Source organism: Maylandia zebra, linkage group LG5 (genome assembly GCF_041146795.1).
Source record: "Maylandia zebra isolate NMK-2024a linkage group LG5, Mzebra_GT3a, whole genome shotgun sequence".
Taxonomy (NCBI): Eukaryota; Metazoa; Chordata; class Actinopteri; order Cichliformes; family Cichlidae; genus Maylandia; species Maylandia zebra.
Window position 1 is genome coordinate 40533488 of NC_135171.1, and position 17830 is coordinate 40551317.

General features: G+C 43.7%; 1 protein-coding gene across 3 annotated transcripts in view; it reads right to left on the minus strand.

The window, feature by feature from the left end:
- mmp24 (matrix metallopeptidase 24) overlaps positions 1–17830 on the minus strand; it is a 94423-nt gene that overhangs the window by 43860 nt on the left and 32733 nt on the right. The window contains exons 1-3 of one of the 3 annotated variants that reach the window (XM_076884373.1): positions 12519–12544; positions 9374–9522; positions 7243–7359 (exon numbers count right to left, since the gene is read on the minus strand). In XM_076884373.1, coding sequence (XP_076740488.1) covers positions 7243–7359; positions 9374–9522; positions 12519–12524 — 272 coding nt within the window. In that variant the 5' untranslated portion in view covers positions 12525–12544. Of the gene's footprint in view, positions 1–2637; positions 2966–7242; positions 7360–9373; positions 9523–12518; positions 12545–17830 lie in introns of those variants that run through there. The other 2 variants (XM_004558990.2, XM_076884374.1) reach the window with 2 other exon arrangements.

The window sequence follows — 17830 nt, forward strand, 5'->3', positions numbered from 1 at the left end:
TGGGTAGCGACTGAAAGAATAAGATGGAGCAGAAATGAGCTTCCTGTCACAGGTGTGTGGGCGCCTCGTTAGAGATTCAGGAGGAGCTTTAAGCTGTGCTTCATATTTCACATGGACAGGATCCACCTCAGTGCTTCAGTATCTGCTGTGGCTGCACCCAAACACCTCCTTGTTGGTATGTTTTGGGCGTGTCCAACCAGCAGGCCACCCACGCTGAAAAGGTTATGAGTGAGGAACACGAGAAAGAGAACGCACTGGAGGCAGACAGTAAAATCCAAATCCTTTATCCAGGCAGAGGTCACACACAAGTAATCAGTGAGTGAAGCAAACAAATCCAGCAAAGGGAAGACAAAAAGATCTAAAACACACCCAAAGGTCACACAGGAGGAAACCGAAGATTAAAGACTGGAAAAAACACAAAGACACAAAACTAGAAGCCTGGAAAACTTGACTTGGATTATTTAACATGTCATCGAATTTAATAAAATCGTAGAAACACAAGGGACACACAAACACATGCACAATCCAAACTGAAGGGAAGACTGGACTATGGACTAATCAGGGAAACAGGAGGGCAACGAGATCCAGAGGGAACACCAAGGACCAGCAAACTCTAATACAAACAGACTCAAAGGATTAAGGAAATCTATAGAAATCAAAACAGACATAACACCCAGACTGAGAGAACCTTCTCATCAACGAGAATATATTAGAATTAAACTCCAACAAACCTGAAAAACCTTGAGAACAAACTGCGAGTGGTGACAGGAGGCGGCGGCCGGGGACAGGTACGTCCTGCCCCTGCAGCCCACACCTGATAAGCTTCAGCTATCGTGTACGCAGCAGCCTGCACAGATGGGGCCTCCTCCATCAGGTTAATGTATGAAAACTCAAACAACTGGAATTTTACTGACTGATCATCTGCAATATGTCATCAGAATCACGTCATTTGGAAACATCATTAATAAACCTATATTATAGCAAAGTTTGTGCTTCTTCATTTTTTGGTTTGGTGTTCAGAAGGAATTCAAAATGAGGTCAGATAACAGGAAATGAATCGTGTGGACAGTGACGGCTGTGACAGCAGCTCACTGCGAGTTACATAAAGTTCATCTTCACTGAAACCAGATCAGAAAACAAAACAAGATCAACCTGGATCGTTGTGCTGGAGCTGAAGTGAGCTGCTCTTTGAACACATGAAAGAGAATCAACGATCAGCTGATCCGAGAAATCATTTTAACGACTCAGTAATAATTCTTCAAGGAAATCTCCAAACATGACGAGCAAACATCTCGTTTCTCTTGGTTCTTGGAGTTTTTTGACCAACATTTAAAGGTGCAGTTGATTAATCAATATTAAAAATAATCATTAGTTGCAGCTCTATTAGTGCAACAACATGATAATATCATATAAGATCTGTTTGAAGTGGACAGAAGCACGTCTGAGGAGATTTTACTGCATTTCATTACTGTGCCTGCAAATCCTCTACGAAGTTTATTTATAAATCCAACTCCCACCCTAAAGCCTGGTGATTAGTGTGTGTGTGTGTGTGTGTGTGTGTGTGTGTGTGTGTGTGTGTCAGACAGACAGCCAGGTAGCAGTTGTCTGATTTGAGTAAATGGTGTGTAACGTTACAGCAGTGAAACTGGCCAAATGACCTGTGGCCAAAACACACAGATGGTATACTGTCTGACACACACACACACACACACACACACACACGTCTAGCACTCGGTTGGATATGCAGACACTGTAGTCTCACACATTTAATGCATTTAGATAATGAAATGTGCTGCACAGATTTCAGGTAATGGGCGAGAAAAAGAGGAAATCAGAGGAGATGACTCCAGGAGTTCTTTGGAGAATCGGAAACTGAATCCTTAAAAGGGAAAAACCCAAATTGACAATGCTGACAGGTCACTATCGTTTGCAATTAACAATTTCTTCCCACAGGGTGGGGGCTCTCTCACGGCTCATGGTTTGGGCGCCCTGTCAGCCAGTGGCGCTGGACAACTAATGAATTATAAACACAGAACCGTAACATCAGATTTTTATCCACCATGCAGAAACATCTGGAAACATCTGATTGGCACCAGCTTCATTTTTCAACATGACAATGATCCCAAACACACGGCCTGTGCCATAAAAGCATAGCTTTATATAAAACACACAGTGGAACACTGTCAGCCATGGATTGGCCTCCACAGAGCCCGGACCTCAACACTCCTGAAGCAGAAGCTGAAACACCCAAAGGAGAGCTTTGGATGTCCCTCAGAATGCCTGGAGAGCTATTCCCAAATATACTTAAAGACATTCCTGTTTTACCAGCAGGATATAAAGGAATGAGGCATCTGCATAGTACTGCATGTCCACTCTGAAATCATCTGTGTTTACAGCCTCTATTTTAAACATATCCTTAACATATTTCTTTCCTACAGCCAATACTTTCCTCCATCATCCACAACATTTTTAAGACGTAGGCGAGCATTAGCATTAGCATTAGCTGCAGGACGATGCAAGTTACTGAACCAGGTAAAATAATTTTAGCTAGTTAGCTTAGCTTTAGCACAATTTGCAAACACCAAAGAGAAGATTAGGCACAAAAATGATTTTCATTTGGAATAATTTAATATCTACCTGCTGATGGTGCAAAGTGAGGAGGATAAATCCTGAATGGAGCATGAATATGTGTGCTGCGAAAACATTTTATGTCACAGTGAAAGGGATGAACCGTGTGGAGGAAAGTAAAGGAGGGTCCAAGCAGGCACTCGTTGAGGTGCGAAGGAGTTTTATTATAAAAATGAGACACAAGTAGAAGATGGCAAACAGAACTAAAGCTAAACTATACTGGAAAAAACTAAACTACTAAACATGAACACGAACAAGGGTGACCGGAAGCACATGACGGTTGATAGCAGACACACACAGCTGATTCACAGGAGATAAGCAGGCGGACCAGCGACTACAACAAAAGAAGACACGACTAAATACACACAGAAGAACACTGAGATTACACACAGGTGGGGAACACAGCTGGAAGTGATTGACGACACGAGCCAAGGGAGGCAAAATAAGACACGGACTTTCACAATAAAACAGGAAACAAGAAACCATTACACAAAGACGCAGACTAGACACAGAACTAAACCTACACTAAACACAAACCTAAGAACTAATCTCTTGTTATAATAATAACAATAACCAACAAAGCACCACAAGAGAATGAGAAAAGAATCCATAATGCGAAATCACACCAAACGTCTGACCACATGTTGAATTCTGAATTATTTAATAAGTTGCATGTCAGGGAAGAGTCACGTGAATCTGGGAATTCACCGTCTGGATCAAAGTTCATGGAAAAGGTTTCAGCAGCTGTCTGGATACTTCACTAATATACGGATCAGAATTTATGGAAATGCTTCACAAAGAACACAAATTTCTACACGGCTGAAGGGATTCGTCCTTTAGAGGAGCTTTAACATCTTTATCTGATCGCAATCCATCGCTGAGCTCAGTCGGAGCAGCTCTAAATGCAGTTATTCTCTTCTTTTGTTTCTGTCCTTTGATTGACTTTTAATGAATTTGCTTAGTTGCAGAGGCATCGGCATAAAAGGGGAAACATCATTCTTCTGAGTGCTCTCTCAACTTGCTTTGGCCTTCACTTGTATTTTCTTCTTCTTTCCAGCCTTCTCGATTCTTCTTAATATCTGCCTTCTGCACGGAGGCTTTACTGGAAATTTTCACTTGGAGATGCGCAGTTGCATAATCCTGCAGCTACAGTATCGAACAGCGGGTGTGATTACATGCAGCCCTGAAATTCCTCTTAATGCAGAGCAGAGGCAGAAAAAATCCTCCTGTCTGAGCTCATCGCTGTCACTCAGGTAAGCGCACTGAACGGCAACCACCTTCAGATCGTATTGTTTTGATGCAGCATGTGAGCCGGGTATGTGTTGGATACACACAGAGCAAAATAAGGTTGGGAGCACACTGTGTGGGAGCTGCTGCTACTCTCTGGAGTTGTTGTGTAGATGTACACGTATGCTGAGTTTCCAAAAGCAGCTCCTCTGGATGATTCACCGCCTTAAATCTAAACCTTTAGCGTTTATTATTAATCTCTGTCTCTCATCCACAGCATGTCTTTATCCTGTCTTCCTTCTCTCACCCCAACCAATCACAGCAGATGGCCCCGCCCCTCCCTGAGCCTGGTTCTGCCTTCCCACTGTCGCCAAAGTGCTGCTCATAGGGGGTCATATGATTGTTGGGTTTTTCTCTGTATGTGTTATTGTAGGGTCGACCTTACAATATGAAGCACCTTGAGGTGAGTGTTGTTGTGATTTGACCCTGGATAAATAACATTTGCTTTTTAGCTACAATGAAGAGTAAAATCTCACTAAGTGCTTGGAACATCTTACAGTTTAATCTGAGCTAAAATTCCTGCTACAGTGGCTCAGTCAGCCTGACATCTTCAGATCAATGCATAAATACAAATGAGTCTGGAACCGCTCAGTTCATTTCTCACATTCAAAGGGCTGCAAACCAGAATCTCTCTGGAACAGACAGACCTGTAACCAGCGTTAGCTTCTTCATCGTTCTTCTCAACACAGATTTTAAGAGCAGTTTTGTCTCCTTCAGAGAAACTATCCTGTAATTCTGTGTGTGGGATGGAAACGTTCTGCAGTCCGAATGAAAACGAGTTCGTGATACTCGGGTTTTAGCAAAGGGCTGCTCACATTCAACCTGCAGAGCTGCAAAGATCATTCATAGTTTCTCCGCTTCCAGTTAATGAAGCATTGGAAGCTTAAGCTCAGCTCCTGCACTTTCAGTGAACCAGAGGTACGCCCATAATTCATGCAAAGGATCCTGGATGTGACAGTAAGGTGGCCCGAAGCGCAGCTTGGCAGGTGAACATGAATACTGCATGGACCGTAAATGATGGAGCACAACCAGCCTAAACACTGGCTCCATATCACAGAGTGTGAGTGGAAGAGGAGGAGGCTGGTCTGGCTCTGGAGATGGGCCGGTGCCTCGGAAGAAGAACAATCGAGTTAGAAATGATTGGAGCAAACGGCTCGAGCGACGGCAGCCGAGCTGAAGACAACACTGCGAGAATGCGACAGCAGATAACAGGTGAAACACGAGGAGGCCCGAGGAGACTCAGATGCAGTAAGGGGTAACCGGATAGCGCCGATCGCACGCTGTGGGTTTTATGTAACGTTGTAGAGTGGATCCCAGTAAAGCAGCAGAACTGGGATGGGCCCAGAGTCTCGCGGGAGCTGCGTAATTTACATTAGACCTATAAAACTCTGAGTGGGATGGTGTGGAGAGACGGGGGTGGAGGAAAAGCAAGAGGAGGCTGAAAGGGGATTCAAACATCTAAATAAGAAACTGTTTGATCTCAGATGTTGAAGCAGGAGAAGAACAGAATTAAACAAAGACGTGGAAAATTTCAGCGAGAGGAAGAAAAGCAGAGACGATGAGTTTAACCAGAAGGAAACGAGAACACACGATACGACAAAACCAACCAGAGATATAAATAATGTTCACACAGAGGTGCTGGAAAATGACAGAGAAACAAGGATTTCTACAAAGAGATACCGAAAGGGAACTCGTGGTGGATGAAGGTGGAGCTATCAGGAGGCTGCTGCTCGCATCACACTTCAAATCAAAATGGAGGATGCTGTGATGTCACTGAGACTTACAGGAAGGACTGCATTAAAGCTCTGCAGAAACCCTTTCTACTGAAACAAGAGAGGGAAAAAAGGTTCATCCTGGACTCACAAGTGCCGCTCATTGAGCAGAACCACAGAGTTCTGGAGTATTTGGAAAGTCGTAGCAGATAACAGTGAATGCTGAACACTAAATGAGCTCAACGAGAGAGAACGAGACACTAACTGTTGCTGACCTCCACGACAAGCTAAACCTGGTGCTATGCTTCTCCTCTCGTGGCCCCTGATAAATACACAAATACAAACTAACCACAGCCCCATTCAATAAGGAACATTTTGCTTTTAACAGTTACGACGAGGCAGTTTATTAAAAACAGCCACAAACAGTTAAAGTTCCCTAAAAAAGGATTTTTGGTCCCCAGAGCAGAAACTAGAAACAGAGAATGGAAACGAGGAAGAACAAGATGGCGCCGGTGAGGTCGGCTGCCGTCACGACTGCTCCGACCACTTTTTCTTTGTCTTTGTTTTTTAAGTTAGTTTTCAGCGTTACAAGACATAATGTGGATCGCACAACACTGGACATTATATTCTTCATTTCCAGTTAATACTTGTACAGCTGCTGTTATTGTGTATTTATTTATTTATATTTCTTCATACATTCTTATATAGTTCTATATTGTGTATTTTGTTGTACAGTTATTTTATTTTCAACTTTAATTTATATATTTTATCTTATTCTTCCCAGTTAAATTTACCCTTCATTCTAATTTGTGTTGTACAGTTATTTCATTTTTAACCTTAATTTATATTTTATTCCTTCCTAGTTAAATTTACCCTTTTTTATTTTTCATATTTATTTCCTATCTTATTCATAGCCTTTCCTTTTTTGTTTTCTTTAGGTCACGAGCAGTTGTCCAAGCATTTCACTGCATATCATACTGTGTATGACTGTGTACGTGACAAATAAAATTTGAATTTGAATTTGAATTTGAGGCGTTCAGGGCAGCAGTGTTTACTTACTGTTGGTCATTTTTACCAAGAAACTGTGGAAATACACAAGTACTGTTTCAGTTTGATTCGTGGCACTGAAGCTGGATTTGAATTTGAGAGACACGCAGTCGGGGAACAAGAAGCAGAGAGAACTAAAGTAGGAGACAAAGAGAGAGACGGGAGAGAGAAAAAGTGGGCAGGAGCTGGGATGCGTTCAGAGTCCCGTGGGATGGCTCTAATCTGCATTAGACCCACATTACACGGCCGAGCTGCTGGTTGGATCACACAGCCGAGGGTTTTACTGTACGTCCATAAAGAAATAAAGACGGAGAGATGTAGGTGGGTGGATGTAATGTATGGATACGTGATGTGTTCAGGGTACCCTGGGACGCAGCTGATTTACATTAAGCCCAGGCTGGGAGAGAAAGAGGGAGGATGAAGATGGAAACAGAGAATTAAGAAAAAGAAACACTCACTCAGCATCCCATTAACATGTGTCAGCCTCTTTAATAGCCATGTTAGCTCAGAGCGCTCAGTTACTGCCATCTTAGAGCTCATTATGGAAAATGAAGTCAGGTATGCACACCTGTACGAGATCCTTTTATCTCTCCACTTCTGTCCCGTCAGCGCGTAGCGTTTGTTCCTCTGCCGCCGGCTGGTGTGAGGATGATCTGGGACGCCACAGCGAGGTCTCCTCATCCACCTGAACACAACAGCAACATGTTAGTGTTTTGGCACAGACTGGGTGGTTTCAGCTGAACAACAATTTCAGTGAACCGTGTTTATTCCAAGCAGCTTTGTTTTTAGGGGAGACACAGCTGGAGATGGTTATGAATTAGTTTTGCATTTGCAGTTACAGGACCAACTAAACGATCTCATGTCTGCTAATCATCAGAGCCATTTTTATTTTCTCTTAGCTGTTCATTATTCACCAAAGCAGCGCACCACAGCCGGCAGTTTCACATATTTGCTTTGACACAAGAATCGATTTCACTGGACGCCTGAACCTGGGTGCTTTCACATGTTGATGTAAACTACGTGTAAACTGTGAGGCCATTTAAAAGTACTTTTGGTAATGAAACTACAGAATTGATCTAAAACTGTTATCAACAGGGGGGAACCAAGTGTGCTGAGATATTTTCGAATGTTTGCTGACGCTCTGGTTACCAACTTCTCCTTAGCAAGCTTTGCTTTTTCCCATCAGAAATAAGAATGACATACAGGATGTGCTCGGAAGCTCCCGGGACACAGTTTTTATGCTGATGTTAAGTGTAGAGGACGTTTGGAAGAAGTTATCGAGCTGGGAGAGTGTTGGTGACTTTTAGGCACCCGCCTCTCGTGCTGCTCAGCGCTTTAACTCTGTAACATTTAGAGCTGATCACTGAATATCGGGGAGTGATAAGACTGATAATCTCTGAGTTTAATGGAGATGCACGATCTTCCAAAGAACTCTTGGAACATAACGACAGCCATTAGATTTCTGCTAAAACATTTTAAAAAGCAGACTGTTGAAGATGATGTGAGGATGAGCAGCACCCACAGGAAGCAGATTCACTTGTGGAGAGCAGTTTGTGTGCTGAAGCAGAGGAAGCACATTTAAATTGAAAGCAGTGAGGCTGATTGCTTCTGGGTGGATTAAGTGTCTGTGAAATGTCAAAAGGGGGTCAACGCTCAGCTTCGCAGAGCTCCTCGGATTCTTTAAATCATTGTTTTGAATTTCTGGCTCACGCTTTACATTCTGCTTCAGTCGTATCGTTTTCACAGCGTTGTTTCAGACACTTCAAAAACATCTGAAGAACAGCTTCAGACGACGCGCTCAGCAGCAAACAGCAGGCGGACGCCGTCAGAGACAAGCTAGTAAATGCAGAGCAGCTAGAGACGCTCAGGTTAGCAAAAACAGAAGAGTGTAACACTTTAAACTGGTTACACTGGTGGGTGGTCACGTTAGCGATCAGAAAATGAAGCTTCTCTGTTTCTTCTTAAGTGGAAATATTCAACGGTAAATGTAAGTGTGGTCCATCGTTTGGAGATCACTGCTACAGACACACCAAAGTCAAGAAGCATAGCTCACAGGCAGTGGGTGCTGCCCCTCAGTAGGCTTCTGGAAGCTGGCCAATCAGAACACAGCAGGCTTTCATGGAGCAGAGCCTTAAAGGCGCAGGAGCTACTGTTTTGTTTCAGGTAGAGGATGAAGTGAGGAGCACCAAAACCCAGATTAACCAAAGTATTTTTTTGGACTGTGAATAAAAATAAAGATTCACTTATTGAGAAATGAGCAAAGTTGCAAAGAAATAATATCATGTAGTATAATACAGTGTGTGTCGTTTGTGTGTTAGCCATACAAAAGGAACATTTACACAGTTATTTAAAGTATTAATACAATATTTACTGATTATTGAATACACATGATCATGATAGTGCCAAGAGATGAAAACTGACTAACGGGATTGTCAGATTTCTCTCTCGCTGCCTGTGAACACGCCTTCCCCCCTTTCCTCGTCCTTCGTGTTTGACCAACAGTAGCAGATTTTCCAACAGCACCGAAGGCTATTAAATCTACCTCCGACTGATCTGGTATGGAAATCTCATTTTTTATGATACGCATGTTTGGTTTGGCCAAGATGTTACACCACATGCCCTTCATGATGCAACGGTCCCCGCCTGCACGAGGAGTGCCCTGCCTTTCCCACTTTTACGGAAACGTCCCGATTACTCACTCGATAGTCGTCTCATCCAACACTCCCGTCACAGGGATGCCGTAGAAGCGCTGCATGGCGGCCACGGCAGACTGCATGGCCTTCTCCTGCCGCAGGTCTGATGTCCGAACGTCGTGAGGCAGCAGGTAGCCGTAGTTCTTCAGCCACGTCTGAGAGAAACACGGACAGAAGAGGTCGGTTACACAGGACTAACCTGCTAGACAGTAGAGCCACAACAGACTTACTGTAGATCCTTCTTAATTCCCAATTATAGAAACATATTAAACATACATCATAGACTTCTCTAGAGTCCATATGCACAATAGAAAGCTGTGGTAGTGTCCATGGTGCTGAACCGCAGGCCAAATGTAACCAGGTCGTGTAACTTAAAGACTAAGGTGTGCTAGTTATTTTGTCATGTTGGTTGCCTTAGACACACACGTTTATAAAATAATTGCAGACAGCTGAATGTGACATTTCTTTGAGTTTCATGATGTCAGCGCAGCACCGCCCGCAGCACCGCCCCTCCCCACCTTCCCACCAATAAGCTGACAGCTGCCATTTGGATTCAAATCCACGCTCCTTGCAGGGTCTCACAGGTCTCCCTCTGACCTGCTGAGGAAACCTTTGATCATAACAATATAACCCTTCAAATATTACAAAACAGGCTGTGCTTACAGCCCCAGAGAACAATCGCACATTAAAGTTTCCCTCAGTGTTCAAGTAATTCAACAATAACTCCTGCACATCAGCAGGTTTGCAGCAACATGCAGCTGCCAATAGCTGGTTCAGTTTTTACATCAAGTTTCAGGTTCCTGTGGCCTCAAAACACCACAATTTATTGGAACAATAGTTCAAAACGCAGAAAAAAGGTGTAACGAGTAGGCGGACAAAAAAGATTCAGGGTGAGTGAAAAGAAGACATTGAACATGTCGGAGAGAAACTGGGGAGCCAGTTCCTCCGAATCCCAGAAAATCGAATTCACACTGATCCAAAATCGATGCTGAATCCACAGTTTTCCTCGGATGAGTCTTATTACGTCGTATTTTTCATTTAGCAGCCGCCTGTCTCTTTAATGTGACATAACACAATCTCACAAGCCTCCGGAGGGAGAGCGAGGAAAGGCAGAGAGGAAGGCGGGTAAATGAAGAGGAGAGAAGAAGAAAAGATGGAAAAATAAAAAGGAGGCTGTTGAAAGAGCGAACAGCAGCACGGAGAGATAAGAGGCAGAAGGTTTCAGAGGGAGAGGACACGAGAGGCGGGTGAGGTAATGAGGGGGGAGGCTGAGCTGTTCTCTACAGTAGGTCATTAATAATTCAGAGCGAGGCAGCCTCTCCCAGCAAGTCCGGGCCCAGAAAAGCGAACGCCGGCCCGACCACAGCTTTCCAACACCGAGGGCATTTATGGAAGCCCGTTTCCCCCAGCGAAGACGCGTCGAGCAGGAAAACACGACTAAGATGATGTTACATTAAAGTCAGTCAAGATAAAACCTGAGTGTGAAAAACACGACGTTTGACCAACGTTAACTTAAGATTATTGAACCACTCATGAGACAGATTAGGGAACATTTTTCCATAAAAGGGAGAATCGTGAGATTTCAGTTCAATTATTTTATTTATATAGCATCAAATCATAACACATACCACATGATGCTTAAATTACAATATTTGCAATTAAACAAAGCACGTGAGGTCATTGTTTAAGCCAATAAGTCAACACAATGAATTATTAGGTAACGCTGAAGAGATTAAAACCACAAGATTTCGAGGAAAGAGTCAGAAATATGATAGAATAAGTGAAACTGATGTGGCAAAGATAAAGATTTAAATCACTATAAACATAATAAACAGAAGTAGAGATAAAAAAAAAATCTAAATTTGTAAACATAATTTTAAATAATGGTTTTATTTATCAAATAACATTTTAAAGAGTTAAAATAGTGCAGCTAGTTTAACATATCCTGAAAGCACAGATGCTCTTCCATATTTCTAGTCTGAACAGAGGAAACACGAGTCAGCATGAGCGTGTCTTTCTTGTATTATAATCAATCATTTTACTGGACAGCTAATTGCTGTTGATGCTCACATGTGTTTAGATTTGAGATGCAGGGTTTCTGATGTGAGAGCTGGTCTGTAACTCCGCTGTTTAGCTAACTTATTTAGACTCTGTGCCGATCTGCTTTTAATCCAAAGTGTAAATGTAGACACAAAGTGCCACATGGTCCATGAGCTGAGAGGAAACTGACTGCTTACAATCCAATTAAAAGCTCCCCTGCAATAAATCTGTGGCGATGACAACTTCCACTGCAACAAAACATCTAAATCTGATTCATGTGATTTCATCCTGTCCCATCTGCTCAGGCAATAAAAAACAGAAACATATCTGAGCTCCGGGCAACAAACACAAACTCTCTTACAGCATCTGGCAGGCCTACGTTTCACTGTGAGAAGGAAACGAGTCAGTAAGGAGCAGCGTGCACACCAAACTCTGCAATTACAGACACAACGAGAACAACGAGCCCGTTCGGTTTGTGAGGACCGGGAAATATTTCCAGGCCTCTGAAACAAACGTGAGCCCTAAAGCTGTGATTCACTCGTCGTACATCTCTTTGAAGGCTGGTCACCTGTAGGAGCTCCAAGCTCTGGTTGCCTAGGTGACCTAATTGATTTATTACCAGGTCAAATCAACATATACATTTATTTGTAGCCGCTTCAGTCGCTCGTATGGAAGTTGAGAAATGCTTAGCTTGAATCCCGCTCGGTTCACCCTCGTCGTTATTTCACAGTCGTGGGTAGCTGCAGGTCAGGAGGTGCAGCAGGTCGTCTACTAACGGTAAGGTTGGTGGTTCGATCCCTGGTTGCTGTGCGTGCCAAAGATACTGAGGTCTAAGTTTCTCTCTGATGGTTCCATCAGAGTGTTTGATGTTAGACTGAAAGCACTCAGGCGCAGAAAAAAGCGAACGAGTCATGTTGTAAAAAAGCCCTTTGAGAGCTCAAGTAGAGCCGGTGCGTTTATTTTCTGTTCCAGTGTTTGCATCGCTCAAAGACAAATGTGAAGCAAAGTTTTCCTTTGGTTAAGATATTAAAGAAAATCTCTAAACCATCAGCAGCTACTAGAAGCGGAGGATAAAGTAATTCTTTTTGCTGAGCATGAAAGCAAAGCTTACCCTCATTTACGGTCACAAACTGAGGGTTAGACTGCGGCACCCACGAGCTGGACCTGGATAAGCCACAGGATGACCTGATGGATGAGATCAGCCTATCCACGACACACGGTTAGTCACTAATATGTCATCCATTGCAGGAGCAGCTGGAAACAGGGTCAGTACATCCAGAATTAACCAGCCGCTAGAGGAAGAACAAAATAAAGGAGGAAAATGAGTGAAATTATATTCCTTAGAGGTGTTTCCTGAAATATGTTACTGTTATTTGAGCCCAGCTGTCAGCTGTACTCCTCTTTTCTCCCCTTGGTGCTTTTCTAAAAACATGCCAGTAACACAAGGCCATCCTTTGCTTCGAATGGAAATAACAGTCTGCTCGGGTCCAAGTGGCAAAAAGCAAAAGTCCATGTGCCCTGCAATGTGTTGTCACTGAGCAGAGCTGCCTGCCTACACGTTTTAACTGCAGTGCATGCGACCGTGCATGAGCCATCCGGGCAGAGATGAAAAAAGTAAATGGTCTGTATTTGTATAGCGCTTTACTCGTCCCTAAGGACCCCAAAGCGCTTTACACAACCAGTCATTCACCCATTCACACACACATTCACACACTGGTGATGGCAGCTACATTGTAGCCACAGCCACCCTGGGGCGCACTGACAGAGGCGAGGCTGCCGGACACTGGCGCCACCGGGCCCTCTGACCACCACCAGTAGGCAACGGGTGAAGTGTCTCGCCCAAGGACACAACGACCGAGACTGTCGGAGCTGGGGCTCGAACCGGCAACCTTCCAATTACAAGGCGAACTCCCAACTCTTGAGCCACGATCGCCCCAACAACAACAGCAACTGATGGTGTGCAGCTGTGCGCAGCTGTCCTCGTCCTCATCAATGAGCGTGAGTCAGGCCTCAGACACACCTGATTCAGATCTCAACGCCTCTTTGAAGTTGTCCTCCGAGCGCCTCGCTACGATCGTTTTAAATCCACACGCACTGAAATACTGAACTTTCTGCTTCTGTGAGGCCTCTGAGGACCCCGTACTGCACCGGTCACCGTGTCTGTGAGTCCTCATACATGTGCATCCATGTGGTTGTGTACGTCTGTGTGTGTTCAGAGCTTTGATGGAAGTGTAGTAATTGTTGTATTATAGCAGCTGGTGAATTATTTAATTCAAACTGCTTCCTCTGAGCTGGCAGCTGCTGGGTGAGCGCACACACACACACACACACACACACACACACACACACACACACACACACACACACACACACACACACACACACACACACACACACACACGTTTTCATCACTTCAGAGGACGTTACATTCACTTACATTTATTTTCTGAACACTTAAACTGACCATAACTTTAAACACGTCCCCATTTTAAAACAATGATTCATGACTTAAAGATTTTCTTTGTCTCTGAACTGAAACCGAGTCAAATTGACAGCCCATGCGTCCTTCTGCTTTACGAGGTCTCGTTCTGACATGATACCCTCTCTGGGCTTTTATCCAGCCCACAGATGGACCGAGTGCCACCCGGTGTTTTCACTGAAGAGCTCAGAGTTGCAGCTTTTGTTCAGAACCATCATTTCCTGTTGAATCCAGAAACTACCAGATAACTGGTGCAGGGTGTTAGCTTTCACAGTCTGAAAGGACAAACCTCTCTACCTCAGACCAGAGTGATGCTAGAACAACAGTACAACAGGTAAAGTAATCATCTTTGTAGAAAGAAATAATCCCTTAAATAAAAGCTCCGTCAGCTGGAGGCAGGACAGCGTCCGGGCCGACTTCTGTCACACAGCTGTCAACCAACGACCACGCCGCGGACAGCAAAGCCTCCTGTAAGCCTTCAAATCTAATTAATGGGCCAATAATGTCCCACAGGACGAGCGGCACACATATTAGAGAGCCTGAATTTATCAATGGAGGCCATAATTGCTTGCTGAAGAAATGACAGGCTTAGTATTTCTACTAAGATGGTGCTTTCTGAATGGAAGTGAATAGAACTTCAGCGGGAGGCGTTCTGAAGCCACAATCGAGTGACCGTTACGTGTATAATTCACTTTAAGCTGCTTCCATACTTCTTTGACTGATCAAAAACACTTTTAGCGTCTCTGAAACTCACAAGAAAAGTTCAAGAGTTCAAATCTCACTGTCTGTTCTTCACATGTGGCAGGAAAAGTGGAAGGTGAGGCTGACAGGTGGATTAGTGTAGGCGGAGCCTCCTATTTCCCATGTATCATTCTACAGCAGGGGTGCTCAATACGTCGATCGCAAAGGTAGTATTGGTAGATCGCATGGCATTAAAAAAATAGATGCCAGCCTATCATCCATCCCGTCACTTGATTGATACAGGGAAGCCAGTCAGATGACATCAGATTTTTTCTGACGCTTAGGTCGCTGCGCATGCGCAAACAGCGGCGCGAAGTGTAGTAAAACTGACAAGCTAGTCAGCGAGTTAACTCCAATTTTTAGCTCTCTGTTTTTTCTCTTAAACCTGGCCGTCAGCAGCTACTGTCCGGACTATGCATCCCTGGCTGATTCAATTCAGTGCAAGTCATCAGAGTAAACTCAGGTAATGACAAAAAATTTACATAGTTAATTGTGTTGTGAAATATTGGATATTGGGGTTATGCATGTATATACATTGTAGATATAAAGAATCCTCAATATATTTATAAATAAGTATATGTTTTGGATTTTTGTAGTGGGTAGATCATTTTGACTTGGTCATTTTATAAGTAGCTCACATGCGGAAAAAGTGTGAGCACCCCTGTTCTACAGTCCTCAACTTTGGTCACGAGATCTGGGAATGAGCGGAAGAGCGAGTAGATGCAAACAGCCGAAATGAGTTTTCTCCAGGAGCTCGGAGCAGAGTGGAGAGGAACCCTCCGAGGTAGCTCGGGTATCTGATCGGGACGCCTTCCTTCGGAGACTCTTTGGGCATGTCCAATTCAGAGAAGTTAGGACCCAGCACTCATTGGGGATCTGGCCTGGGAGCTAATCGGGATCCTTCAGGAGGCACTGGGAAGTATTCTTGCTTTGCCAACTGCCACTAAGACTTCACTTTGGTAACTGGAAGAACCTGGATGGATCTTCTGTCACTGGTTGCACTTATCCAAGAACACGTGTGTTATTATATCATGGATATTAAATGAGATTAAAACAAATGAAGCACATGTGAGTGAACGGGAAAAGGGAGAGGACGATGATCCGCTGTGAAGAGTCTAAGTTGGGAAAGCGAAACTACAACGAAACCACCTCTGTGCTTCATGTATGCGCCTCACACAGCGGGACTGCAGCGGCATAAATCACCTCCAGCACTGAGCCCTCCACACGTGAACATGTTTAATTCATATTCTTATCTGACTGGGACAAATGCTCTCTCGCAGCAGGCGAGCGGTGATTCATTAGACGTTGTGGGAGTTTCCGACGCCACGGCGGCACGCCTTTTAGTAAATGAACAAAATACTCGGACCGTTATCCAGAGAGAAGGACTGAGGCAGGCAGCGGCACATTTCCAGCCTCAACGCTGCTTATGCTTAAAAGAAAAAGGCAAAGATTTATGATTTATGGCCTTCAAGGGTTGATTCTGGTAACAGAGAGACGTTCCTACTGCTCAACAATCAGGGTCTGAAATATCAGATACTAGAACTCTCAGTAACTTTACGTCTACCGAAGGGAATAAATGAGACGTGTTTCAGACATGTCTGTCTGCTGTCGGCTGCCCTCACTGTCAGGTGTGGAGAGGCAGTTTAAACCATGGGAGATGCCCACTGGCCTGATATCTGTGGACAATCCATGCAGAAGGAAACACCTGACAACAAGTTACACCTGTCACAGTCTTTTCATCGAGGGAGGCCGAGCCAGAAGGCAGCAGAGACAGAATAGAATAGAATAGAATAGCCTTTATTGTCATTGTACAGAGTACAACGAAATTGGAGTGCCACTCCCTTGGTGCAAGTTTCAATAATAAATATAAATGTAAAATATAAAAAGTACAAAAAAAACAATCGTAAGTACTCAAACAATAGTAAGTACGATATATACAGGATAGCAGCATTAATATGATGACAGTATGAATAGCAGCATAATATAATGGCAGTGACGGTATGGAATAGGTTCAATTGTTTTTGTGCTTATTTACTACGGTGATAGCTCTGGGAAAGAAGCTATCCCTGAATCTGTTTGTCCTGGTTTTATGTGACCTGTACCGTCGGCCTGACGGTAATAGTTCAAACAGTTGGTTGCTGGGGTGAGAGTGGTCCTTGATGATATTGCCAGCTCTGCTGAGGTACCGAGAGTTTGCAGTGACCTCCAGGCTGGGCAGAGAGCAGCCAGTGATCTTCTGGGCTGTGTTGATGACCCTCTGCAGTACTTTCCTGTCTGCAGCTGAGCACCCTGCATACCATGTTGTTGTGCCGTACGTTAGGATGCTCTCTATGGTAGCTCTGTAAAATGTCACCAGCAGCCTCTCCTCCAGGTTGTTCCTCCTGAGCACTCTCAGAAAGTGGAGACGCTGCTGGGCCTTTTTAACCACCGCTGTAGTATTTGCTGTAGTATGTAGACAGAAACGTGACGCTGTGCTAAATGCTGATATGTGCAAATCATTTTAATATCAGACACCAGAACTGGGAAATCTTTCTTTTGGAGAAATAGCGGTTCATTTTGAATTTGAAGTTAATCGGTTTGGACGTGTGCACAGAAGAGACGGTGGATTTACTGGGCAAATGGAGCTGACAGGCAGGATGACCACAGAGGATTCTGGGATAGGGTGAGATGGAGGCAGATGATTCGCTGAGGATAGTCTGAGTTTCCTCTGTGGGACATTATGACAATTAACTCTTTAAAGTCCAACATTATCTTTATCTTTTTAACAGCTGTAGTGCCAGTTATTGGAGCATTTCAAGTTGCTGTATCAATACAACCGTTATATCACAAGTTTTAATAACATGTATGCATTAAGTCCATAGTAACTAGATAAACTGGAAAAAAGTGCAATAAACTACAAAAACCTGAAAATCATTTGGTTTCTACACATAGTTACAGAAATTTCAGAGGTTTATCCCTCAAAACTGTAAACACAAAAATTGCACAAAATAGTTTCCAACCACAGGAAATCTGTCTTCATAGTTTAACACTAATTTTTATAAACTGTGGGAAAAATGAAAATAAATGCTATTGTGCACAATTTGCAAAAAAACAGCATCAAAATAAACTATTTCCAACAGTGCAGTCTACCCGGCACGGATAACCTCCGTTAATGCTGAGATCAGGGCGTTCTGGAGATGCTGCATTCAGACGACGTCTCTTTG